Genomic DNA, 27,855 nt, shown 5'->3' with positions numbered 1-27,855 from the left:
CCCCCTCGTGTGAGCTGAGGAGAGCGGCGAAACCGGTAAGAGAAATTGAAAAACCCAGCTGAGTCCAAGTGAGAGCTGACGTCATCTCCCAGGGCCCGGGACCTTTAAATTCCGAGGTGTAATGGCGCACAGCTGCTGACAGAGCGCTGCCTAAACCGTGTGTGCCAAAGGGGGCGCGGCTTAGACCGGCTTTGGCCGCAGTTGACTGTATGAAGTTCGAAGAGATTATTTTTGTAGCTTATGGGTTGGAAGAGAAAAGCGAGGATTATTACCTCATCCCCTGCCTCTGGTATGATTGCCCCATGGACGCCCATGTAAATCGGCAGGGAATGCCACGAGCGGACTGCTCCCGAGACATATCTGATTTCTCACTGAGTCCGGGAAATGGCCCAATCTCTCCTCAACCTCCAGGTGTTACGAGAGGAGATCTTGTTAACGACTCAGTAAACGTGAGTGTACCAATTGGAATTGGGAAATGGCCCAATCTCTCCTCAACCTCCAGGTGTTATGAGAGGAGATCTTGTTAACGACTCAGTAAACGTGAGTGTACCAATTGGAATTGGTTTCAACTCCCTGCCTTAGTTTACAATCGCAAGAAGCAGAAAATGGAAATACCGTAGTTACCATTGGACGTTCTCAGATAGATTCTGTAGACCCATCCAATGTTACACTTGGAGACTTGTGGAGGGTTTTGGTAAAACTAGACTCTAATTTAACACAGGTTAATACCTCTCTATTGTCATTGGTAAATGTCAATAGATTGTCAATTTTAGAACAGGAGAAAAGGTTGACTGCGATGGAGTCTTCAGTAAAGGCATTATCCATGAAAATACAGAATGCAAAATACAGAGAGCATGCATATTACAGATAGTTCGATTTTACATACAGAATTAGAAAATGTTGAGAATCTCTTAAGAATTACAAATTACAAATTTGTAAATTTCCCAATAACAAGGCTGTTATCTCCATTTGAAATGTTTGTGAAATTTTTGAGAGAAAATTTAGCATTTGAAAGAAAAAGAAATTCCATCCATATCAAAAAATGTTCTATTTTGCCTCCCAGTCTATTAACATCAATAGGCTGATTGTAACTCGAAGTGATGTTTAGGTATTAGTGTAGGGGGTTAGGGGCCACTTTGACATTCAATGTGAGACGTACGAACAGAACAGTGGTCTCTTGTGATTTGCACTAACTTAGCTCTTCACATAGGTAATTAGTGCAAATTGCAATTAACTGTCTATTAGCATAAACCACACCCCTTTTGCTATCACATGCGATACTTATCACATTTTGATAAATCCAGGCCTGAGTTAGCAAGGATTGGATTGCCTCCAGTCTAAGCTGCTCTGCCACTTCCCAGCTGCCCCAGGAAGCTCTCTCTGCCCTTCGGGGTATTTCTTCACTAACCTGGGTACCCGCTCCTCAGGGGCCCTTCTGCTCTATTTCAGGTACCTATCTTGCGATACCAGGTATTCACTCCTTGAGGGCCTGCTCTCCTTAATCTGGTGCCTGCCACTGAACAATGGCTGCCTGCCAGGACCTTCAACAATACAGTTTCTGCTTCAGTGAGTACTAACCCTTTCAGTCTATCTTACCTTCAGCGCCCTGTATGTTTATCCGGGACTTGTCCCTGCTATGCTGTGCTGCCTAACACCTACTCGAGTGTGAGACTGGTCTCCTCTGCTGAGGACTCCTTGACTACTTCACTGGGTTACCTTCACTGTTGCCCGCTCCCCGGGCAGTACCATTGAGCTGTACAATAAATACAACTTCTCTGTGTCTGCGTGTATAAGAGTCTAGCCTAGTACTGGGGTTCCTTACGGGGCTCCACCCCATGGGAGTGGCCATCACCGCAGTACCCAAGAATCCACTCCAACACCTCATAACCATAACAAGGTCCTCCTGCATTTTATCACAATCTGCTTGTGATTTAACTACTCTGAATAATTTTGTGACATCAAAAATTTGATCACATCACTCGTCATACTATTTCCAGATCATTTATAAATATTTTAAAAAGCACTGTTCCAAGTACAGATCCCTGAGGCTCTCTACTATTTAGCTTTTCCACTGTGAAAACTGACCATTTAATCCTACTTTCCTACCTATGCGCATTTTTCTTATGCATGTTCATTATGGATTATCCTGAAAACCCGACAGGCTATGGGGGCAACAGGAGAGGTTTGAAAAGCTTTGATATGTTTAGCGGTAAAAGTACTGGAAAAAAGAAGGAGCGACTTTTTACACCTCAAAAATGATTTTAAACTGATACCATACATGAAACTTACAAAAATAATAAATACCGAGGCACATATCTGAATTGAGATTTCTCTCTGGCTGCCACTGCTTATTGAAGCTGTCTACCCGAACTACAATCCCTATGCGCATGTGCAGAGATGAAGGGGCGAAGAGACGTCAGATGCGTCGTCTGACAGGTTCATAGGGGCGTCCTGTGATGACGTCATTAAGAGTCGCCCACTGTCTTTCAGCTTGTTGCGGACAGGCGGATGAGTTCGAATTTTAACCGGTGTTTGTAGAGAAGGAAGCAAAGACATAATGAGTATAACAAACGGTTTCTTCCGAGCTCTGACGGTGGCACGTAGGCAGGCTCTGGTGTGTCTGGGCTACCGCAGGCACTTTCACGTCGCGCCCCGGAGCTTGGTGTACGCTAAGCAGCTCTTTCTTGGCTCCATCTCCAAGGTGAGAAGCGCCACTCTTTGTCCTACAGCATCCCTTCATCCCACTTGCCTGGCGGGATGAATGTTATGAAGTTTGAGGAACATCACAGGAGCTGCAGAAACATAGCGGCAACGGGGGACGAGCGACGCTTATAGCCCTGCTGAGTATGACCAGAGCCTAAGGCACATACTTGCAGGAGCTACAGGGGCATTATAGTTCTTCCTAGCATTGCAGGAGAAGTGAATGCTATGGGGACATAGTAGGGATTACATCTCTGTGTAGCATTGCAGATGGATTATATTTTTGCCGATCACAGTATGAGCTGTTGGGCCATTTTGGGGTTGATATTCAGCCCATAGTAGAGTGCCCAGTTTATCCGACATAGGTAGTCATTTTCAGCCACAAATTAGCTAACTAGTTTAGAGATAAAAATAGGTCTGCTACCACTGTGCTGAAGATTAGATGGTTTTCACTCCACCCCAGTATTGCCCAGATTTTGAACCACTAAATCTAGAAATTTTCACCCTCCGTGGATCTAGTTGTTGAGCACCTTAGTTATGTGACCAGATCCATTTGATCTGATCATTTAATATGTATATTCGTGCAGAGTATGGCAAGAACAGCATGTGACATTACATACCAAAGTAGCATTATGTCTATTTAGAGCTTTGCATGGACATTACATTAGTATGAGTACAGTGGTACCATTATATTTCTGTGAGGCTGGATTGATTACTTGATTGATCATTTGAGGCCAGTATTCCTTATTAAATCTGAACCACAAGAAAACTTTTCCAATCATAGTTATAACCTGTCCTATAAAACTACGAAGGGTAGTTGAATTTTCATTTGTTTAAAATATGCTTAATCCTGATTTTAATCCAATTGTACGATTTTGTTTTTAGGAGGAAGTGTTCCCATATCCAGAAATCACCAAGGATGAGTTGGATGAAATCAATCAGCTTGTGGGACCCGTAGAAAAATTTTTCAATGAAGAAGGTGTGTGTATTTCCTTTTTGCTACTGGAATGTTTTGACCTTTTTGTAATATTAGAATTTACACCACTAATTTTGGAACTAAAGGTGTTTATTTATTTAGCCTTCCTGACCAAACAGGTTGCCTAAAGCAATGCACAACAGAACAATAACAGTCAGGCAATATCAAAACAAATATTAATGTAAATACTATACAGTACACAAAAGTTAAAATATAACAGCAAATTGTCATAAAAAGCATCTCCAACCGAAACTAAGTGACAAAGAATCCAGCAATAAATAAGATAACATAAGAGGTGCCATACTGAGTCAGACCAAGGTCCATTGAGAGCAGCATCCTATCTGTGACAGCCAGTTCAGATCACAAGTACACAGCAGATCCGAAAAAGTAGATCTATTTCTTGTTGTTCCCAGGATGACAAAAGCTTTAATTAGCCTACCAGGCTAATAATATTTTATGGACTTTTCCTCCAGGAACTTGTCCAAAGCTTTTTAAGCCCACTATGCTAGTTGCTTTGACCATATTCTCTGGCAAAGATTCCACAGCTTCACTGTGTGAATAGTGAAAAAGTACTTTCCTCAATTAGTTTCAAATCTGTTGTTTGTTGGTTTCATGGTATGTTCCCTTGTTTTAGTATTATTTGAAAGGATAAATATCCATCCTTTATTACTCATTCCACTCTATTCATGATTTTATACACTTCTATCATGCCCCTACCTAACCATATCTTTTCTAAAGTGAAGAGCCCTAACCTGTGTAGTCTCTCATCATAGAGGAGATGTTCCATCCCTTTTATCATTACTGTTGCCCTCTTCACGCATACATTTTTTTTTCCAAATATATTCAAAGCAAAAAAAGCCTACAAAGGGGTGATTGGGCTGCTATATGACCAAGCAGAGGACAAGGAAACAGCAGAAAAAACAAATGAATTCTTTGCCTTGATCTTTACTGAGGAGGATGTTAGTAATATACCTACATCAGAAACATTCTTTGATGGTGAGGATTGTAAAAACAGCTAAAACAACTCTCTGATACTGACGGATGTAATGGATTAAAACTGACAAACTAGAGAGTATCAAATCACCAAGACCAGATGGTTTTCACCCTAGAGTCCTGAAAAAAAAAATCAAGCATGAAATTGCAAACCTATTACTGGTAATCTTCCTTCTGAAGACAGGAGGGTGGCCAAATTAATGCCAATGGGGATTCAGGAAACTATAGATTAATGAGTCAGACCAGTGCAAAATGGTAGAAAAAATAATCATTGACTATATAGACAGACATGTCATAATGGGGGAAGAATCAACATGATTTTTTAGCAAAGGGACATTTTGCCTTACAAATCTATACAAATATTTGGAAATTGTAACTATGTAGATAAAGGTGAACCATGAATATCTTCGCAAATTAGAGGAGAATCACATGGCTTGCAGTGTAAGATGGATAAAGAAAGTTATGAATCAAATCATTAGTTAAATCAAAATAACTTTCTTCTTACATGAAAAGCTTCACCAGGGATCCCCAAATTTTAGCCTGTAGAATTGTATGTGCATATTTTAGAAAATACACATAAGTGCAAACCTCTCCCCCCAACCCTGCCCAGTGAACACTTCCACTCAATCTGGTTAATACACAACTATGACATGCATGAGAGTATGTTTAACCACATATCAGGTGGGCAATTTTTTAAAAGGCCATTTATTTATTTGCTTAAAATACTGTTTTATGAAAATTATCCTCCCTTTAAAAAGCACATTACTACAAAATTAAGAGACAGATATTATAAACTGCTGGTTCTCCGACGATTGAAACCATTACTAGATTTTAATGACTTTCGATCCGTATTGCAGGCTCTCATACTTACATCCTTAGACTACTGTAATTCTATGTTATTAGGTCTACCACAATCCTCGTTACGACCGCTTCAGGTGTTGCAGAAAGCTGCGGCTAGGGTATTTACAAACCACAACAAACGGGATCATATCACACCAATATTGATCAACCTCCATTGGTTCCCGATTGCTCAAAGAATTCTATATAAAACTTGTTGCATCATTCATAAAGCCATTTATGGACATAAAACTGACTGGCTACATTTTTCTATTCACATGCACACTCCTCATAGATCATTAAGATCCGCCAATAAAGGGCTTCTTTATGTCCCTTCAATAAATACTGCACATTTGGCCTTAGTCCGAGACAGAGTAATCTCTTTTGCAGGCCCAAGCAACTGGAACACCTTGCCAGCTGAGTTGCAACTTGAACCTGAGCTAAAGAAATTCAAGAAAGGGTTAAAAACCTGGCTTTTTAAACAAGCCTTTATAGATAAGCCATAAGTATAGTTTTAAATTACCTCTGATTACTATACTGCATATTTGAAGCTTTTAATTGTTATATTTTGTACTGTATTTGATTATTGCTCCTGGATTGATGTATTTTAATGTTTCTTAAGGTCTTTGTACACCGTTGTGATGTGATTATGAATGACGGTATATAAAATCTTTTAAATATACTGTTTGCAGTAAAACCCTTGTGCATGGATTGGTGTTCTGAGTTTCACATGAGAATCGAAATGAAAACACACAGGATTATCAACAGCACAGTATTTTGCAAAATGGGAACTTTAACATGAGGTGCTGCCATGTATTCTTTTTCTGTGTTACTGAGAAGTTGGGAGGATAACACTGGCGGAGTAGAATGGAAGTTACTGCATACCACTGAAAGCCGAGGCTGGCTGCAGATGTGATTGACTAGTTAGATAGTTCCGAGGAAGTTCTGTCAATTGTGCATTATCTCTTAATGTATTTTTGTACGTAAGGAATCCAGATTTGGAACCCCCATCCATTGGGGCCAGTAAGGGGAAAATAGAGGATATGCTGTGCTCAAACCATGGAAGGGAGAGAAGACAGCTGCCACAACTGCAATCTCTTTGAATTAATGAATGGTGATAATGGTTTATCTCCAAAAGGGTTGGGATGTGTTTCTTGAGCTGCCCAGGCAAGATATCTGGGTGGAATGGCATGACCAAGACCACAAGGGGAAAACGGAAAAAGACAAAAAAAAAAGTAATAGTGTATTTTAGCTTAAATTGTAAGATAGTTACACATCAAGGCTTTGTAGTATGTCTAACAAAGTCTACTGTCTGTCAGCAGCCGCAACTTATCTGGATATTTTTTAGCCATCTAAAAAGTTATCTGGATAAATGAGGGGTGGGATGGGGAAGGGCATTCTGGAGTGGATCTATTTATCCAGCTAAGTTAGCTGGATAAGTTACACCTGTAAATCAGCTGGTCTAAAATTAGTTAGATAAACTTATTCGGCTGTTAAATAAGTTTATCCGGCTCACTTGGCTGAGATATTAAGCGATGTGGCCACGATGCTGAATAACCTCAATTATCTAACAGTTGAATAAGTTTATCTGGCTAACTTGCTCAGCTAGACAGTAGTTGAATATGGACCCCACAGATTCCTACAAAGCAATACCTGCCAACTGTTACTATATATAAACAAGGCTGAAAAGATGCCTTCTTAAGAGGACAATGGTAGTCTCACTCAGAAAGATATTTCATGTTGTAGTATCCTTTCTTAAAAAAATTGCATTTTGCCAGCCTTTTATTACTTATTACTAAGCAACTATGTATTGCCCATTAATAACAAGGAATTTTTGTCCCATATTAATACCCTCTCTTCCCCTCATTCTAGTCAGATCATTGAAGCAATGGTCCTGTGGACAGGAACTATCTCCCAGGGCTCCTTCTGGATTCCTGTATCGTTGGCTGTAAATCTAGCCAACTAGTGTCATTCTTTGATGACCACAATTCCCTCCCTGGCAGGGGTTGTCAACATTACCTTTGCAGCATCCCTAGCTAGCCTGAGGAGCAGGCAAGTTAATCCGGGAATTGAACCAGGGAGCCTCTGTAACTACCTGGTGATTCTTCCTCTATTTTATATTCTCCCTCCTCCCTAAACATACCTAGTCTTGTCATTGTAGTGATTGTCCTGGGCCAGGGGCCATGCACCAGGGCTCCTTCCAGAACTCTGCAATCATGTATCCCAAATTCTGGCCACAGTGTGTCATCCCTAAACAATATACATGACTTCCCCCCCCCACCCACCCAGCCAACCCTGGAAGCTGAAGTCTCAACTTGGGGATCAAACCATGGTCCTTCCACATGGTGGTGCACATTGCTGGCCATTTAAGCTTCTGGGTTGGCCCCTGTCTTTATTTATTTTTTCAACATAACTAAAGTTTTTGTCTCTCCTCTCATTTTAATTGTGCAGCTGTTATGTCTTATTCTTAAAACAGATTTGACATTTAACTCTTAGATCTGAAATGCTGATTTCATGCATAAAAGACTGCCACATTGTAGCTTTCAGACTTTTTAAAATTTGAAGCTTAAAAACACTGCTTCTTTTTTCAGTGGACTCCAAGAAGATTGATTCTGATGCCAAAATCCCTCCAGAAACTTTGAAAGGTTTGAAGAATCTTGGCCTTTTTGGCATGCAGATCCCAGAGGAGTACGGTGAGTGGCCAAGAAGAATGCAAGCTGGAGCAATACCTTAGGGAGCCATTTTGAGTAGCCTGTCTAGATGCAAGATGCCTGTGTACGTTAGTATGCACGTACCTTATAGTGAATTTTTAAAGGAGACTACTCAAGTAGCTTCTCTTTGAAAAATTGATAAAAGTATGTGCATACAAAATGCCCATCTACTTTTAGCGCATGCCATTTCTGTGGGATGGTGAAATATATATGTGTACTCATAAGACATGCCATGCGGGGTCAGACCAAGGTCCATCAAGCCCAGCATCTTGTCTTTGGCAGTAGCCAGTCTGGGTTGCAAGTGCTTGGCAGATCCCATAAAGTAGATCTTGTGCCTGTTTCCCACTCCCAGATATAGCAATAGCTTTCTTTAGTCTACTTGCCTAATATCGTTTTATGGACTTTTATTCCAGGAACGTGTCCAAACCTCTTTTAAACCCCGCTATTCTAGTTGCCTAGACCACGTCCTCTGGCAACAGCTTCCACATTTTAATTGTTCACTGAGTGAAAAAGTACTTTGTACTCTGTTTTAAATCTGTTGGTTGTTAGTGACCACGTGATGTGGTGAGCTGAGGAGGTCATTTGTTCTGGGGAACCGCTTACCCTTGTTGCCTAGATTCAGCATCTCAGATTTGCTGTTCTTGAACCAAAGTATTCTATTTGGTCTCTCTTGCACTCTGGATTATTTTTTGGACTTTGGCATAGTGGACAGTGAAACTATGTCCATGAAAACTACTTTTAAAGAAAAGAAGACCAAACGTACCGATCTCAAAATGGCAGACATCACGCTAGAGATACTGTTGTCTTCCGCACCACAACCATTAGTTAACGAGGTGGCTGAAGGGATGGGTAAAGCCCTTGAACGAAAGGTAGCAGTGATTTTGGCTAAACTAGATGAGTCACACAGGCATTTGTGAAACAGCTAATAACCTAAAAGAGGCTGAGTCTATGGATATTTAAAGTAGATGATCAAGTCGCAGTTTTAGAATCTGAAGTAGTGGCATTGGCAGTGAAAATGGAGGAAAAAAAATTAATGATTTGGAGAAACAGTCTCTCAGAAGTAATCTGCAGTTTATGGGATTATCAGAGTTGGTGTCGGTTGAGGAGTTGAGAGGCCTGCTGGAAACGTGGCTGCCTGCAGAATTATCCTTAGGGGACAAGTATGGCCGATTGAGAATAGAACATGCATATCATCTGGGGGCAAAACCAGGAGTGGAAAATCACCTGAGGGCTGTGATTGCCAAAATTCTGAATTTTACTCACAAAGTAGAAATTGTCTACAAAGGCCAGAAGGTGCTGATATTCCAAGACTACTCTGCAGCTGTGGCTACGAAGGAAAGGGCCTTCTCTCCAATTTGTGTCCAGCTTGCTAAGAAACACATACGTTTCACCTTATACTACCCTGCAAGGTTGCAAGCAGTTATGATAAGCCATTGATCTATGAAACTGATGAAGCAGACAGGACTTTCGTCCAAGATTTGGACAGTGACTCCGCAGACCTTGTATGAGGCCTCATTATGATGGCAGATGTTGACTTCCTTTTTTCTTTTTGTTGGATCCATTTTTTGAGAATTCTGACTAATCAGTGAGAATATGGAAAAGTCATTTCAGTGGATCTGGTGTGGATCTCCGAGTTATCTCTTGTGGGCGGTTTTTCTTGCTAGTTCTTGCTATTTGGACCCTTGAATCTGATGCTAAACTGATTATTTTCTGGAAGGACTAGTTGGTGTCCAATTTTTATTTTATTTAAAATATTGATAATCCACTCCCTCCAATAGCTGGAGGGTGGGTTACAATAGTACATGCATAAAGCAAACATTAAAACATGAGAATAAAGACTGGAATCTGCAAAACGGAAACAAACACCAAGCAGTTTGCTTGCCTTAAGCTACCGAAAGCAATGAAGGAGAGTAGGCCACAACAAATACAATTAAACGCCCTTAAGCTGGGGAATCAAAAGTTTTATTAAAAAAAAAAAAGGTCTGGAGAGCTTTTTTGAAAACTTTGGAATCTTTCATTATTGCACATCTCAAAGGCTATTTTTTCTTTTTTCTCTCTAGCAGATTTAGTCTAGAGAATTCACTATTTTGTATGGACTGAACTTTTCTCTTTGGTTCAAGAACAATATGAGGATGGGGTCTTCCTCCCACAGAAGTTAGTGAAACCTACCTATCAGGCAGATGCAGTACAGTGTGCTCCGGCGGAGCGCACTGTTAGCCCGCGTTTTGCCGCGCGGTTTCAACGGGCTATTTTTACCCCCTATACAGTAAGGGGTAATAGCATGTTGAAAACATGCGGCCAACCCCCCCCCCCCCCGAAACTAATAGCGCCCGCAACATGCAAATGCATGTTGATGAGCCTATTAGTTAGTCCCGTGCGATACCTTACACTACCCTACATGGTTGCAAGCAGTTATGATAAGCCATTGATCTATGAAACTGATGAAGCAGACAGGACTTTCGTCCAAGATTTGGACAGTGACTCCGCAGACCTTGTATGAGGCCTCATTATGATGGCAGATGTTGACTTCCTTTTTTCTTTTTGTTGGATCCATTTTTTGAGAATTCTGACTAATCAGTGAGAATATGGAAAAGTCATTTCAGTGGATCTGGTGTGGATCTCCGAGTTATCTCTTGTGGGCGGTTTTTCTTGCTCTCAGAAATTAACTCCTGCTGGCGCCGGGGAAGTGTACAGAAAAGCAGAAAAAACTGCTTTTCTGTACACCCTCAGACTTAATATCATGGCGATATTAAGTTGGAGGCCCCAAAAATAAAAAATAAAAATTTTAAATGAAAAAAAAGAAATTTTAAAATGTGCCCGCGGGTCGGAAGATGGAAGCTCAACTATGCTGGCATCCGTTTTCCGAACCCGTGGCTGTCAGGGGGCTCGAGAACTGATGCCGGAAAAATTGAGCATCGGCTGTCAAACCCACTGACAGCCGCTGCTCCTGTCAAAAAGGAGGCGCTAGGGATGCGCTAGTGTTCCTAGTGCCTCTTTTTACCATGGGCCCTCATTTAGATACTTGATCGCGCTCCCAGGAGAGTGGCCTGGGCGCACATTGGGAGAGTGGGCGCTCGTCTTGGAGCGCCGGCTCTCCCGCGGGATTTACTATATCAGCCCGAATGTTTGGTAGCTTCAAAGGATGGTTGAGGGTATTTTTGGGCATAGTTTTGGGGCAAGTTAGAAAATCAAAGGGAGGTAAGGGAAAAGGGTTTAAGGGGATTTTGAGCTTGTTTGCATTAATGGTGACTTTATGGGTTTGTGAGGTCTGGAGGATATATTGACTGTGGCCTAGGCTGGAGGTCAGAATTACATCATGAGGGTAGATACAGTGTGCATTGCACTTCTTATTGTGTGGTGTAAATTGTGGCTAAACCAGTTCACGGGGCCACCTGGAATTGACTCTGTAGTCAAGCGGTTTAAAGTTTTACAGGCTCTTCAGAGACACAAAGTACAGATTGCCATCATTCAAGAAACTAAACTGGATAAAGCGAAACATGAGAAATTAAGGAAGCAGTGGGTAGGACAGATATGCGTCCTGTGGCTCTAGAAGTGCAGGGATTGCAATTCTGATTGGCAGATTGGTCCCTTTGTGCAACATAATCTTGTGCAGGATCTGCAAGGATGATTTCTGTTGGTGGAAGGCTCAGTATATGGAAATCCTGTGGTGCTTTGTAATGTATATGCTCCAAATGTATACTCGCATACTTTTTTGGGAAAATAGTTAACCTGTTACTCAAATATTCGCAGACAATTGTGTTATGGGGAGGGGGATTTCATTTTGTATCTGATCCATATTTAGACAGAACCCCCTACTCCAAGAGCTTGTAAACGATATGACAATAAAGGGATCTCTTATCTCTGTCAGAACCTAGATATGATTGATATTTGGAGAGTGTTGCACCCACTGGAAAAGTCCTTCACACACATTTCATGATTGCCAGTCCCAGTTGGAATATTTACTTATTAATAGAAATTTTTTTCAAAAGTAGAGAATACTAAAATTGGGCCTGTTGAGATATTGGGCCGTGCTATATTGTGATGTGAAGTATGATGTTTTCCCATGTATTTATTTATTTATCTAGTTTAAAACCGTTTTAGCCTGCATTATCCAAAGCACTTAGTGGGTTATAATAAACACATACATAATTTCAGAACATAGATTAATAAAAAAAATAAACCCAAAATGAACAAGACAACATAAATTTAAAACAATTAAAACTTGTCAAAAAACAAAAAAGGAAAGGACAAACTCTGCTACTTAGTAAAGCTTTTGTACCATAACAAAAGCTTTTGGGATTATTTAAATATGATATTAACTAAAATGATATCTGCGATTGCAGCAAGTTTAAATTCCAGAGCTCTTATCCGCACACCGAAAATCTGACCTAACATCTTAACAGATCTTATTCTATATGTGGAAATCAACAAGGTACATCAAAACTCTCCGGGGGGGAAAGGGTATTGCTTATTAAATACTATATATTGGTTATTCACTATTGACTATAATCATCGTGACATTCTCACTCTGATGACTGTATTAAGGCGTTTTTGTTCCTTATGATTGTTGGTTCTTTTTGAATACCAATAAAAAATATTTCAATACAAAAAAAAAGAAGGTGGGTCATTGCTTGAGACATTTTAAGATTGAAGGGTCAACTTCAGAGGGTTGAAGACAGGCTGGCCAGAAATCTTACTGCAAGTAACGAGAAATCTTTTTAAAATACAGTTTGCTTTACATTCCTCAATTCCTCAATTTACACAGGAAGATCTTTTCTACAGTCAGTATACATTTTTTTCATTTTGGTAACCAGGCAGTTGGAATACTTGCATATATGACTTTAAGACCTGGTCAGGGCCTAAGTACATGTCTTGCATTTTTCACAGCTGTTAACAACTACTAAATTCTAATAAGAACATTTGTTCTGTCTTCCATAAGTATTGTGCCAATCTGTATAAGTCTGAGCCCAGAAATTTAGAGGATGTTGGAATTTATTTGAGGGCTTCCTCATTGGCACAGTTATTAGAAAAGCAGTTACAGTGCTTGAATACCTTTATTGGGTCAGAGGAAATACAATGTAGTATCACCCAGGCTAAACTTGACAAGGCCCCAGGGCCAGCTGGAATGCCTGTGGAATTCTATAAAATATTGGTTGGGAAAACTTATTTTCCCTTGGACTACGCTTGAAGCGCTGGTTGTAGAACAGGAGTTTCTGGGTTATGAGAATAAAGCGCTAATTGTTATTCTTCCCAAACCTGGTAAAGATTCTAGTCTTCGTGAATCTTATTGTCCCATATCTTTACTGAATTTTGACACAAAATTATGTAAGATTGTAGCTGATAGGTTAGCAACAGTACTTTCTGGTTTGATAGTGGAGGAGCAGGTGGGATTTGTCAAGGAGAGACACGTGTTTGTGAATGTTTTGTAAGATAATTGCCTCTCTGGAATATTATAGTTGGCCTAAGAGTCCATACCTTCTTATCAACCTTGACATGGAAAAAGCATTTGATAAGGTGGACTGGACATTTTTGTTTGAAACCTTACTCTATTTTAGATTCTCTCTGTTTTTTTGAGGTTTTTTTTGGGGGGTAGGAGTTTTGTATTGAAATCCTACTGCCTCATTGTTAATGGTATGTTTTCCGAAGATGTATTGCTTCAGAGAGGTACTAGGTAAGGCTGCCCTTTCTCACCATTTCATTTTTTGCTATCTTTGGAGCCTTTTCCTAAATCTGTTAAGATGTCAGATCAAATTCTTGGCGTGCGAGTAGGAGCTATGGAATTTAAACTTGCTGCATTCGCAGATACAATTTTGGTTAATATCACAAATTCGGTGTATTACCTCCTCAGTCTATTGGAGGAATTTTCTAGACATTAGAAACTAGGTGAAAACTAAAGGTAGATTAATCTGTTGCCAATAATTGATTTAGTGAAACAATTATGGGGGGATAAGGTTTCCATTGAAGTGGGTGGATGATTATATTAAATATTTAGTACCGGTAATTATCTTACTGATAGATCTTACAACTGTACAAAAGAGGAATACCTCTCTTCTGCTGTCTTCGACTGGAAAATAGTTGTCTAGCTGGGCTAGGCTTCCCATTTTACTGGTTGGAAAGGTACATTTATGATGGGTTTTCCTAAATGGCTTTGTTTTATAATTGTTACCAATTACTTGACAAAGAAGGAATTATCTAGTTTTGAAAATATGATTATAAAGTATTCGTGTTTAGAGGAAAAAAGCTAGGATAATACTGAATATACTGATATCCTATGGAGAAAGGTGAATTAGCTGAACATAATATAGTGTGCAATATGAGACATTTTGGACATTTGGCTCTGGTATACATCTTAATCCATAGGAGGTAGAAGCATCTTTAGCAGGTCTTATTGATTTAACATATGTTCCTCATGCTCTTTCCTCTCAACTACCTCATCATTGTGAGGGAAGCAAATTATTTCAATCTATTTTAAGCATATGGAGGTGGCTGTGTGGTAAGCTGCATGAGTCTCCATGTGGCTCCCTTTGGTAAGAAATAGAGATTTTATTCCTGGAATGCATAGCTCAGTGTGTGGAAGTGGGCCATTTAATCTATTACCTACTTGGGAGGGATAAATAACTGTTTAAGTTTCTTAGAGTTGATGGACAAATATGGCATAGTTTCCACACATTTTTATGCTTACCTTCAGGTCAGGTATTACCTCTTTAGATAAACAGGACTTTTGGAAGCATGAATCAGGTGTAGTTGGTAAGCTTACCAATGTTGAAAATCATGAGGCACACACAGTTTCAGCCTTTTATTATTGCATTTAGGTCTGTCAGATAATGTAGGTATTACAGTCCAGAAATGGAAACAGGAATTGGGTGTACAATTTATATTGGAGGGTTATCAACAGCGCTTTAAGAGAATTCTCAAAGAATATGTTGTGAGAAACTCAAAATACATTTTTTATGCAATTCTAACAACAACAAAAAAGCACTCGTGTCTAAAATCTTACACTGAAATTTCCATTAAATGTGGTAAGGGTATAGGCATGCTGGGTCATATGTTTGGACATGTATGGTTGTCCAGAAATTCTGGGGTGAAATTTTGACATATCTAAGTAATAATATAGTGTGCTTTTCTCTGCCTCTATGGGCTAATATGATGCTATTCAATGAGGTTTCCAAATGGCATACTGGAAATAAATTTCAGAAGCTATGGCAATGAAACGCTTGGTTGTTGGCAAAAAGATTCATTTTGTATGCCTGGAGATCTGTTGACCTGCCTTCCTTTATGCACTGGAAGAATGCCTTACATTGATTATTGATTATGGAGAAATATGTGGGTAATCTGGGAAACATTTGGCGCAAAGGAATTAAGAAAGCTCTCATTGACCTGCTAGACCAGCCCAGACAAGTGAAATTTGTCCCCCTTACCAGCAGATGGAGGCAGAGTGCAAACTGTTTTGTACTGATGTCCCTCCCTATATAGCCTGGTGCAGCAGGGAAGATGTCAGTAATTCTCTGCCTCTAGCAGATGATAGGAGAAGCTTGTACAGCAGGAAGGTCAAAGGAGTTTACTTCTGGAATCATGGTCTTTAGATAGGCCGCTTTCTCCAGGGAGGCCTTGGCCGTTCAAGAGGTAGAAGTTTTGGGTCGATGGTCAGTAGGGTGGCTTTTCTCCTCCCACCAGGGCAATCAGGGCTAGAGAGCCTTGTATTTCTCTTGCACAGTAAAGCCAAAGACTGCCGCTTTTAGGAACTAAAAAAAAAAAAAAAAAAAGAGGAAAAGAGAGCTGCGTTAGTAGTATGCAGTGACTTGGCCTAAAGAAACAGCGATTCTAGAAGCACTCCCTGGTGTTTTCTCAAGTATGGAACATGGTAGAAAATGTTAGGGTGCGGGACACATTGCATGACGAGTGTGGCCGGCTCCTTTTGTAGGTGCTGTGACAGCACTGAGTCAAACATAGCACTGGAGAGGGAAGGGCCTGCAGTTAAAACAACTATTGCTGAACTTCAGGGCCCCTCTGAAGCACCAGGAGTGCTTCAGAGGGGCCTGTTCTAGGCAGCTGAGGAGTGCCTAGAACAGGGAAACTGTTCTAGGCACTCCTGAGCTGCCTCGGATTTATTGCTGGCAGATGCACAGCAGGCATAAGAAGCATGGGGCTTGGAAGGGGAGGAGCCGAACTTTGTCTGAATTTTTTATGGTTATGCATAAAGCTTTTTGAAAAATTAAGGATAAGAAAAGGCAGTGTCTCTAGGGAGGAGGAACTCCAGGAGCCAAAAAAAAAAAATCCCAATAAAAACAAAATTGCAGCTAGATCAGTATTTACCCCAGGAAGAGATCTCCCTGTAGGGAATGATGAAATTAGAATCCCTGACAGATTCCCAGGAATGGCAAAACAGTCAGCAGATGCGATAACTAGAAGTAAGGAACTAGCACAGCTGATCACAAGGGTATCACATTCATTAAAGATGGAGGAAGAGCAGTCTAAACAAGAAGGGACAAAGGAAGGGGGGGGGGGAGATATGTAGCATTGCTCAGATGGTTACATTTTCTACCATGCAACTGGACTGTGATGTCTCTAACTCCTCACTCTAGAGGAGTTAGAGACATCACAGTCCAGTTGCATGCACATAGCACAGCTAGAGTCAACAGCTTTAGTGGATACCTTGTATGATTTGAGTAAGGTCCTCTACCAAACTGGTGGCAATGATAGTGATGTCTAGGCAGCTACTGTAGTTGAAGAATTGGGCAGTGCATTTGGACTCCAAGGCCAGACTGGGCAGACGCCTTTTTGGGGAAGACCTAGAGAACTTGCTAAAAAGCTTGGGAGAATCGAAGCTTTAGATATTGACCAAGCACAGGGGCAGGGCTAGTTTCAAAGGGACCTCCCTTAGGAGTAGGCTGAAGGAGTATAGGCCAAGTAGACTGCTAACCCAACAGAAGTCTAGACACTAAGCTATGAAAAACCCTTTTGAGGAAGCAGATAGGGGGGCATAGACAAGGACTGCAAGGGGCTCACAAATGTAGAGGCACCCATTGATGGTGCCCAGGGCCACTCCTCAATCTCATCAGTAGAAGGATGACTGCAATAATAATATGAGGTGTGGTCCTCTGTAACAGGGGACAGTGGGTCCTAGAAGTGATTTGGTGGGGTTATGCACCGGAACTGAAAGCTCCAGTAAAAGAAGCATTTGTCAATTTCCAGGCACAAAAAGTTAGCAATACAGACAATAATAAAGAAGTCACTGGTTTACCCCTTTAAGGTCTAGTACCAGTCCAAAAGTTCCCTCTTTATTTGGAACAACAAAGTAAATTGAGTACCTGCCTTTCCCTCTTTCCTTTATTGGGACTAGTACTATTGCTTGTAAAAAAAAAACCAGCAACTTCTAGTACCTCATGTCTGTATGGAAACATTGAAGACAGTGATTTATAGCAATAAGAAAAGGAGAATTTCTACGTTCGAAAGATCTCTCGGAGGCCTGTCTCAACATACCAATAAGGAAACAGCATCAGCAGTATTTGCCTTTTGCTTATTAGGAGACCATTATTGCCTTATCTAGCAATATTTGCCAAAGTAATGGTAGTAGTTGCAGCCTTCCTGTGTAGGGAGGGAATAAGGTTTCACCTGTATCTGGATGCCTGGTTTAATAAGAGACAACTCTGTGAAGGAGGGACACCAGGTAATGGTCAGAGTTATTCAGAAATTGGAGAAGTTAGGATGGATGGTGAACAAGGGCAAAAGCCATTTGGATTTATCGTAGCAACAGATCCACCTCAGAGTCCAGTTTGATACAAGAATGGGGAAGGTATTCTTACCAGACGATAATTTTCAAGTTACAGACCCAAATCCGAGAGATGCTGACCAAAGCCGCTTTGAAAACTTTTGATTATCTACAGCTTTTAGGCTCGATGGCAGCCATGATAGAGGTGGTACCCTGGGCTAGAGCCTATTGTCCAGGTGGTTACCACACAGCCAGAAATTTTACAAAACAGGCTAGGGCAAACCTGCATTGGTAGCTCATCAGGGCAACCTGACAAAAGGAATCAATTTGGAATCACCAGAATGGGTGATGGTGATCACAAAAGCGAGAAGGACAGGTTGGGGATACATTGTGAAGGAAGGGTAGCCGTGCTGGTCAAGCCAGGAAGAGGTTTTCTCAACAAATCATCTAGAAACCTGAGTGATCAAACTAGCACCGAAGAACTTCCTACCAAAAGTCAAGGGAAAAGGTCAAAAAGGATATTGTCAGACAACGTGACAGCAGTAGCTTATATCAACAGGCAAGGGGGAACAAGGAGCCTACAGGTGATATTGGAAGCAGGGCGCCTGATAAGATGGGCAGAATAATACCTTCTGGATATATCAGCCACAGACATATAGCAAGGGCACTCAACACAAAAGCAAACTTAAGTCACCAGAGAATAGACCCAGGGGAATGGTAGCTAGCAGAAGACTCCTTCAGCCAGATGGGGGATTCTCCACTGGGATCTAATGGCGCCTCACAAGGATGCCAAAGCAAAGTACTACTTCATCTGAAGAAGAAAATGTGGGTCCAGGGAGATAGATGCCCTAACAAAGATCTAGCCCAGAAATATACTACTGTAAGAGTTTCCATCTTGGCCATGGTAGAAAAGGGCCTGAAGAGGATCATGAATCACCCAGGGGTTGTCATCCTGTTGGCCCCAGATTGGCCGGGACTTCTATGGTAGGTGGATCTGATAAGGCTCCATCGAGAGGAACCACTAAGATTTGCACCAATCAAATGTCTGCTGTGCCATGGACCAGTGACCATGGAAGACCCAGTACAATTTTGTCTTATGGGCATGGCTCTTGAAAGGAGTAATCTTGACAAAAGAGGGTACTCAAGTTAAGTAATAGCAGTCTTGCATAGAGCAAGAAAAATATCTACCTTGTTAACTTACTCAAGGATTTGGAAAACATTTGAGACTTGGTGCAGGAAGAGGGGGAGTAAAATAGGCACAATTACCCTCTATCTTGGAGTTCCTCCAGGATGGCTTGCACAAAGGCCTAGCAATCAGTTCACTAAAGATACACCATATCATGCTACGGGGGAAAGTCAAAAAGGCTCCTCTAGTATTTCACCCAGATATGATGTGCTTTTTGAAAGAGGCAGGCCATATCAGACCTCCAGTAAGACTAGTCATGCCACCATGGGACATGAATTTAGTTGTGAGGATGTTGACAAAAGCACCATTTGAACTACTTAAGAGAATTACTATAAAATACTTAACATTAAAGACAGTGCTATTGGTAGCAATATGTTCAGCAAGGAGGATATCCAAGTTACAGGCTCTTTCCTGCAGAAACTCTTACCTCTCATCGAGAGAGAGAAGATTACGATCAGGACAGCTCTATCCTTACCAGAAGTAGTGTCAGCATTTCACCTAAACCAAACGGTAACCTTACTCAGGTTCCAAAGAGAACAATGTCAGGGCTAAAAGAAGGATCTTAGATTTTTAGTTGTAGGGAGATGCCTGTTGATATTCCTGGAAGCTACGAATGAGTTTAGAAAGTCTGACAGACTCTGTTTTATTTACTGGGACAGCAGAGAAGAAGCAGCCTTGAAGGCATCAATTTCAAGATGATTAAAGAAGCAATTACATCTGCATACATAATGAAAGGAAAGCAAGTGCCAGGGTGGCTAAAGATCCACTTCACATTAGGCTCAAGCAGCCTCTTGGGCAGAACACATACTGATAAACCCAGTAGAGATTTGTAGGGCAACTAAAGGGTCATCACTACATCTGTTCTCAAAACATTACAGGCTGAATCTTCAAGAGAGACATGAAGCAGCCTTTTCCACAGGGCTCTTACAAACAGCTCTAGAATACTCCCATCCGAGATAGGTACTGCTTAGGTACATCCCATTTGTTTGGATTAGTCTGCCAGGGTGATGAGAAAAGTTCAAGTAGACCATACCTGATAATTGTCTCCTTGTATCCTCTCAGACCAGTCCAGAACCCATCCTGAGAGGTGATCGGAGTTCACTTTTTTTTTTTGTCAAAATATCTAGCAATAAGAAATAATGGAGACTTCTAACGATAAGAATGAAAGCAGAGGAATCTTTTTTTTTTTTTCTTTTTTTTTTCCTCTCACTAAAGGGGCATGAAGGAAATGCAGTCTGGGGAATATTGGTGGGACCGAATAATAAAATCAAAACAATTGAAACAAACTGTAGGCTGAATGTATAGTCAAATCTTTGCTGCCCGGTACGTGTCATTTGATTCGTCTAATTGTAAAGGGCAGTTGATGTGTTTTGTGCAATGGAAAAGAGAGAGTGGCAAACATCTGGTGGCCGTCATCAGATCAGTGGCAGTCTGTGATTGACTGCACCTGTTTAACTGCCTACCACCTTGTAGGGCAGTGGTTCTCAACCTTTTCTCCATAATGACACACCTGACAGATGATGCTCACGTGCGTGACACATTGCACATTACACTTAACTATACTAAAAAAAAACAAACCCAAAAAAAATCCTAGATATTTTGTTAAAAATGATGCAGGAGAAAGATAACATTCTTTAATTTCAATAACTGCTTATAAAATATCATTATTAAATATAATTTTTCACAAAATTTTTAAACTTTGCTTACTGTATCAATGAGAAATCTTGGACTGATATGCATATGCAGCACACAGTTTTTCGATTCAAACTCTCATGCATTTCACTGACAATCTCAGAAAGTTTTGATCTCTTCTGGAGTTTATACAGAGCGGAGTTAGGAAATTTCCTCTCAACTCACCATACAAAAAATATATTGAAATTCTGATATCCCCTCAGTAATTAGTACTTCAAAATCCCTTCCCTGCCAGCCAGTTTGTGAAATAACATGAAAACCTACTAAAAAGACATTTAGAAATTATATAGTATACCAACCATACCATAAGGGGCGGATTTTCAGAGCCCTGCTCGCGTAAATCCGCCCAAAACCGGGCGGATTTACGCGAGCAGGGCCCTGCGCGCCGGTGAGCCTATTTTACATAGGCTCACCAGCGCGCGCAGAACCCCGGGACTCGCGTAAGTCCCGGGGTTTTCGGAGTGGGCGTGTCGGGAGGCGTGTTGGGGGGCGGGGCCGGAGCGCGCGGCGTTGCGGGGGCGTGTCGGCAGCGTTTTGGGGGCGGGTACGGGGGCGTGGCTACGGCCCGGGGGCGTGGCCGCGCCCTCCGTACCCGCCCCCAGGTCGCGGCCCGGCGCGCAGGAGGCCCGCTGGCGCGCGGGGATTTACGCCTCAAATCCCCCGACAAAGGTAGGATGGGGGTTTAGACAGGGCCGGGCGGGTGGGTTAGGTAGGGGAAGGGAGGGGAAGGTGAGGGGAGGGCAAAGGAAAGTTCCCTTCTAGGCCGCTCCGATTTCGGAGCGGCCTAGGAGGGAACGGGGGTAGGCTGCGCGGCTCGGCGAGCGCAGGCTATACGAAATCGATAGCCTTGCGCGCGCCGATCCAGGATTTTAGCCGATACGCGCGACTACGCGCGTATCTACTAAAATCCAGCGTACTTTTGTTTGCGCCTGGAGCGCAAACAAAAGTAGGCTGTTCGCGCTCGTCTGAAAATCTACCCCTAAGAGTACTAGCACCCAGGACTTGACCAGCAACCACATTACCTATGAAAAAGCAAGACTGCAAATATACGGGCTGATACAGTAAATTTCGTGGGAGAGCCGACGCTCCGAGGTGAGCGCCCGCTCTCCCAACACGCAGCCAGGCCACTCTCCTGGGCATGCGATCAAGTATTTAAATGAGGGCCCGCGGTAAAAAGGCGCTAGGGACACTAGCGTGTCCTTAGGGCCTCCTTTTTGACAGGAGCGGCGGCTGTAGCGGGTTTGACAGCCGACGCTCAATTTTTCCTACATTGGTTCTCGAGCCTGCTGACAGCCACGGGTTTGGAAAATGGACGAAGGCATAATTGAGCGTCAGTCTTCCAACCCACTGGCACAATTTACATTTTTTATTTTTTTATTTTTGGGGCCTCCGACTTAATATTGCTATGATATTAAGTCAGAGGGTGTACAGAAAAGCATTTTTTTCTGCTTTTCTGTACACTTTCCCGGTGCCGGCAGAAATTAACGCCTGCCTTTGGGCAGGCTTTAATTTCTGAAAGTAAAATGTGATACTTTCTGTATCGCGCGGGAATAACTAATAGAGCCATCAACATGCATTTGCATGTTGCAGGCGCTATTAGTTTTGGGGGGGTTGGTAGCATGTTTTCGACGCGCTATTACCCCTTACTGTATAAAGGGTAAAAATAGTGCATCAAAAACGCACTGTACTGTATCAGCCTGATAGAGCACAGTACAATTACTACTGGAAAAACAAAGAAAACCCGACTATTTATAGATCCCTACACGGAATCTACATCCTAGTCAGCAGAATCCCTCACCTGTGCCAAAATGCAGAATGCAGAGTGACTCTTATCGAATACAGAATAAAAGACCATAAATTATAAACAAGCAAACAGAGAAAAACTGAAACTCCAAGAAACGGGGAGGGGGGAGGTGCGGCGGGATGGCGGGGCAGGGTACAGCCTGCAACATTTCTGGATTGGATTGGTGGTGGCAGTGATTGCCAGGGTTGAGGGAAAAGCAGCAACAGGGAGCAGTGATGAGGGATTTTAAGTACCAGCTCCTTATTCTGCATTCGCCACAAGCAGCAAGCACATGTGGCTGTTATAGACAGCACTGGCTTGCTGTGTCAGATTTTTGGTGACACCTTCCACCCCTTGGTGACACACCAGTGTGTCCCGACACACTGGTTGAGAACCTCTGTTGTAAGGAATCCACTGACACCAAGAGGCATTGAGCTTTCTAGGGCTGAGGCCATTTAGCTTTGCTTTATTCATAGTAAATCTTGGAAACTGACAACCCAACAGACATTTGTGCCTAATAGTACACCTTTTTCTATGTGAAAAGCATTTGCTATCTACATGCGTTTTTAATATTAATAACAAGTAAACTTGGAAGTCTTTGTTTTACTGGCCACTCTGATTAAGAGCTTTATTGTTGTATAGCTATGGAGTCAAATGTTTTTTTGAGGACATCAGCTGCTTCCTGCTAAAATGTTTAAAAACAGATCAGCAGATAGAAAATTAGATTTTTTTTCCCCTTCCCACCACCTGTCTCTTATTGTAAGTTACTGGACCATAACAAATAAAGTTCTAATGTTAAATGGTATGATTCTACTCTCCATGCAGAGCAGCCCGACCTATTCAGTTGAGAAAGCATTGCTGTCATTTAATACATCATCTCTCCTCTCCTGCCTTGCATATTTCACATTTATTAGGTAGAAATTTACATATTTCTATTAGATCCACATTTGTTGCCCAGAGGATTTTGTGTATTGTATTCTACAGAACTATTAACATATGCAAAGTAATATTTTCCTTGTGTACTGAAAAGTAAAATAAAAGACAGAAATATGCTTTTGAAATCTTTAATAGTTGCTGATCTGTGACCCGAATTTTCTTGAATGCTATGGGACATTTTACAATATTTGCTTGACTGGTTGTGGAAAGTATCCATGTTCAATTATATGTCCAGCTTTTTCAACAGATTCCACTAAGGCGGGGGTACAATAATGACAAAAATGCCCTTTGAATTACTAACCAAATACTATCAATAATCACTCGAGCATGAATTATTTACAAGGAGGAAAAGACCTCAGGTAAGAGCTCTGCGTCAACACTGAAAGCTCACAAACTTCATGTAATCATTGCTCAAAATCATCCAAAGTCCTTTTTCAAATTTATATCTTGCACATAAAACACCAAATCTAGTGGCTCAACCACTGAGAAAATTATTTTTACAAATAACAAAATGAAAACTTGACACATGAAAAACTCTGAAAATGTAGTTTTCCAAAGGAAAACACTGCAAGATATTAAGAAAACAGCTGGATTTCTGGTTATGCTATGCATCTGATCGGACGTAGGGGGGTCGGAGCTCCATGGTGTTCCTAACAAATGACCCCTCAAGTCAGGAATTAAATTAAGAAACATCAATTTTCATTGATAGTGTGCTTCAGCTCTGCACAAGGAGCTTAGATTAAAATGGCAGGAGAGTGGATATGAACACCAATACCCTGCAGAACATCTGTGATAAAATAAAGACTAGGGATGTGAAAACGGTAGCGTTGGAACAAAAAAAAGAGTTGTAGCGATTTATGTCTGAGGATATCATTCCACAGATTTCGAAGAACTTGTCAGCAGCTCTCAATCATTTTTATTAAGCTGCAAGTGGCGATGGATAAGGTATACGAAGGTCTCAAGAATTACACAAGAGAATTTGTGGCCGAACAACACATTTCTATACAGGAGGATAAATCTGAACAGACATTTCAGCAAGTAAGAGCTGCAGAAGCTTACCGTAACTGAGAGAATGGAGGATCAGGAAAATCTCAGTCGCAGGAACAACATTAGAATAATTGGGCTTCCGAAATTGGTGAGGGAGACAGAATTACATGACTTTGTTGACAGTAGAGTTAGGCCTAACTGCGCATGAAGACCAGCCATGATGTGAGCGAGCCCATAGAATCTGTGTGACCGGCAAGCCCAGACCTGTGGTTGCACGAATTTTAAACTGGTTAAATAAATTAAGCTTATCAGAGCATACTGCAAAGCCAAAATTGTGGAATATCAAGGTAGCAGAATAATCTTGTTTAACAATTATTCTACTTGTGCTTTGGCTCAGAGCAAAAAAGAAATGGCACCAGTCTGCTTGGAACTAACATAGAGGGGTGATGTTTGCTCTGCTTTTTCCTGCCAAACGTAGGGTCCAACACAATGGCAAGGGATATTTGTCACTAATCTAGAACGACTACATTTCTGGCTAATTTGGAAAACAATGATAGTGAGAAATGATAGTCTGTCCAGTTATAAAGCCCTCATTAAGCTATATGTAGTTTTTGGTGGGTGGTGGTTACAAATTCTATTTTTGACTTTCTACAAACACATTTCTCAATGGAGCTACCAACTGATGGTTTTTCAAAAAAAAGATTTACCGGTAAGCGTATTACTGGCACTTGTAGGTTGAACAGCTGCGGAGAGCATTGCCTTGTAAGCTTCGCCTTAACCCATGTGTATTTGTTCCCATTCTACTTTGAGATTATATATAAAGGGTTTTTTTGTTTTTGTTTTTTGGGGTTTTTTTTTTTTTTTTAAATCTGAGCCGGCACCGATGTGCTTATTGGTGGACCATGGAGCAAGGGGTCCGTGTTCATCATCCTTTTCATGAGCATGCTGTGCCGCTTGCAACTGGTTTCTCAGTGTTGATCAAAGGATTCTGATTGGGCTGCATGTGACTTTTACAGTTGAAATGCAGCTTGCAAGAAGATGTTACAAAGTAAGGGGCCAATGCAATAAAATCAGCGCGAAAAACTGGCACTCAGTGTTGCGTGCCCGCCTTCCTAAATCGTGCCCAGCACCTCTCCTGGGCTCAAGGTTGAATATTTAGATGAGGGGAGTCACACTGCCAAGGAGGTGCTAGGGACAAATGTGTGCCCCTAGCACTTCCTTGGCAGCAGGTGCCCAGGGAAGGTGGCTGTCAGCGGGTTAGGAATATGGACGCTCGTTAATTGAGCGTTCCTTTCCTAACCTGAAAGCTGGTACATTTTTTTTTTAATCTTTTGTATCTTAATATCACCATGATAGTAAGTCAGAGGATGTACAGAAAAGCAATATTTTCTGCTTTTCTGTACACTTTTTTGGGCTGCTCAGAAATTAACGCTTTAATTTCTGAGAGTAAAATGTACGGGTTGGGCGCACATTTTATTTTTTTTGCATCTGGGGAGAGTAGCTAATAGCCTCATCAACATGCATTTGCATGTAATGAGCGCTATTAATGAGTGTGTGTGTGTGGGGGGGGGGGGGGGGTTTGGACGCACATTTTGGATGCGTTAATCCCCTTATAACATAAGGGGTTGTGGTCGCTCGGCTGAGCGCACTGTTTTGCATTGGCCCCTAAGTGCATGAGGTGAGCATATTCCACATGACCACTGTGCCCAATACAGAGAGAAAATAATTTGTGGTGGTTTTTCTTTTTCTTCATATTCCTGGGTTTTTTTTTCTTGATTCCAGTGTTTATTACAAGGGTTGGTTATACTGTGTTGGATTTTTCTGTGGCTCCTGATTTTTGCAGAGACCTCATCCTAGTGAGGGACTGACTACATGACCTAAACTAAATAATGGAATTAAAACTTTTGATGAGAGTGGAGTCCATTTGGGCACTTCCAAGTGGAGAAGGTGTGGCTACTGGGGATTGTGGGCCTTGCAACATTGAGAGTAGGGTTTTACGAGTGCTTGAATATATGTGTGAATGTATGGGTGTGAATGTGCAAACATCTGATGCAGACATGATAAATTGGGAATCTTTAGTTAATTATTACAGGGGTAAGACCTTTGTAGCTATGTCTCAGTTGGGGCAAGACTGAGAAGCCTGGACGTTTAGGATGGGGAACATTTGGGTACTTATGAAAGAGATTGTGATCTCTTTTTTTAGATTGCAATGAGTTCCTAATCTGTTCACTATGCCAAATGGTTAGGATAAATATCACTACACTAAATGTAGACAGTATTCACTACACAATAAAACACAAAAGGTTGTTGAGCATGTTCAAATGATTAAAATCACACATTATAATGTTACAGGAAATGCACTTATCTGATGAGGAGCATGCTAAGGCAATATGAGTGAATTGGTCACTATTTTTATTCTCTTCTCTTGGACAAAGAATGTGGCTAATTTAATTCTTAAACAAATTCCCTTTAAAATAGAGAAATAGTTACAAGACGAAGAGGAAAGTTTTATTATCTTAATTGGTGCATTGTGGCTGTGTAATTTGTATGTGCCAAACTTCTAGTCACAATACTTTTTCACCAAATAGTTTTCAGATTATTGCACTTTCCAGATTATCATGGTGATGGCGGGGGGTGACTTTAATATTGTTGCAGACCATAGGGTGGATTGTAAACCAGCTAAAGAACTTAAAGTGGGTGATGTTACAATGGGTGTAAATTTTGCCTGTAAAGAGCCGGGATTGATTGATTCTGGCGAATGCTTCATCCTAGAGAAACATATTATACTTTTTATTCCAATCCATATAAGTGTGACTCAAGAATTGATTATTTGTTGATATAGGAGTCCCTATGCCCAATGGTTCAATCCGCCCTCATTGGTACTATCTTCATTTCTGATCACGAACCTGTTACTATGGAGTTGGAGCTAGGAGACCCGGTGCAAAAAGGGCCTTTGGATGGAGAATGAGCCTGAGACATTGGCGATTACCTGCAGGGGAAATGGACTGAATTCATAGATTATAATAACCCCAGATCCTCCTCCTCCACTGTTGTGGGCAGGGATGCACGGTAATATCGTGTTTGTTGCCAATCAAAACAGAATACAAAATGCTAAAATCTTAAAATTAATGAATATTGTAAAAGAAGCTCAAGATAAACAAACTACATTTATCGGATGAACAAAACCAGATAATTTGGTGAAGCATGGAACTGTTAAATCACTTTTTCAAAGGGCAACGAAATCCTTAGGATATTTTAAATATAAATTATGTAAATATGGTAAAATATTACGGGCCTTAAGGATAATTTTAGAATGGTTGAATGCTACCGAAGATATAACAGAGA

General features: G+C 41.2%; 1 protein-coding gene across 1 annotated transcript in view; it reads left to right on the top strand.

Moving 5' to 3' along the window:
* Positions 1-2,452: 2,452 nt before the first annotated feature.
* ACAD9 (acyl-CoA dehydrogenase family member 9) overlaps positions 2,453-27,855 on the top strand; it is a 149,559-nt gene continuing 124,156 nt past the window's right edge. Inside the window, exons 1-3 of the mRNA XM_029600815.1 lie at positions 2,453-2,701; positions 3,586-3,679; positions 8,098-8,199. Coding sequence (XP_029456675.1) covers positions 2,558-2,701; positions 3,586-3,679; positions 8,098-8,199 — 340 coding nt within the window. The 5' untranslated portion in view covers positions 2,453-2,557. The remainder of the gene's footprint in view (positions 2,702-3,585; positions 3,680-8,097; positions 8,200-27,855) is intronic.

This window comes from Rhinatrema bivittatum, chromosome 4 (genome assembly GCF_901001135.1).
Source record: "Rhinatrema bivittatum chromosome 4, aRhiBiv1.1, whole genome shotgun sequence".
Taxonomy (NCBI): domain Eukaryota; kingdom Metazoa; phylum Chordata; class Amphibia; order Gymnophiona; family Rhinatrematidae; genus Rhinatrema; species Rhinatrema bivittatum.
This window is presented reverse-complemented; position numbering and strand designations above follow the sequence as displayed.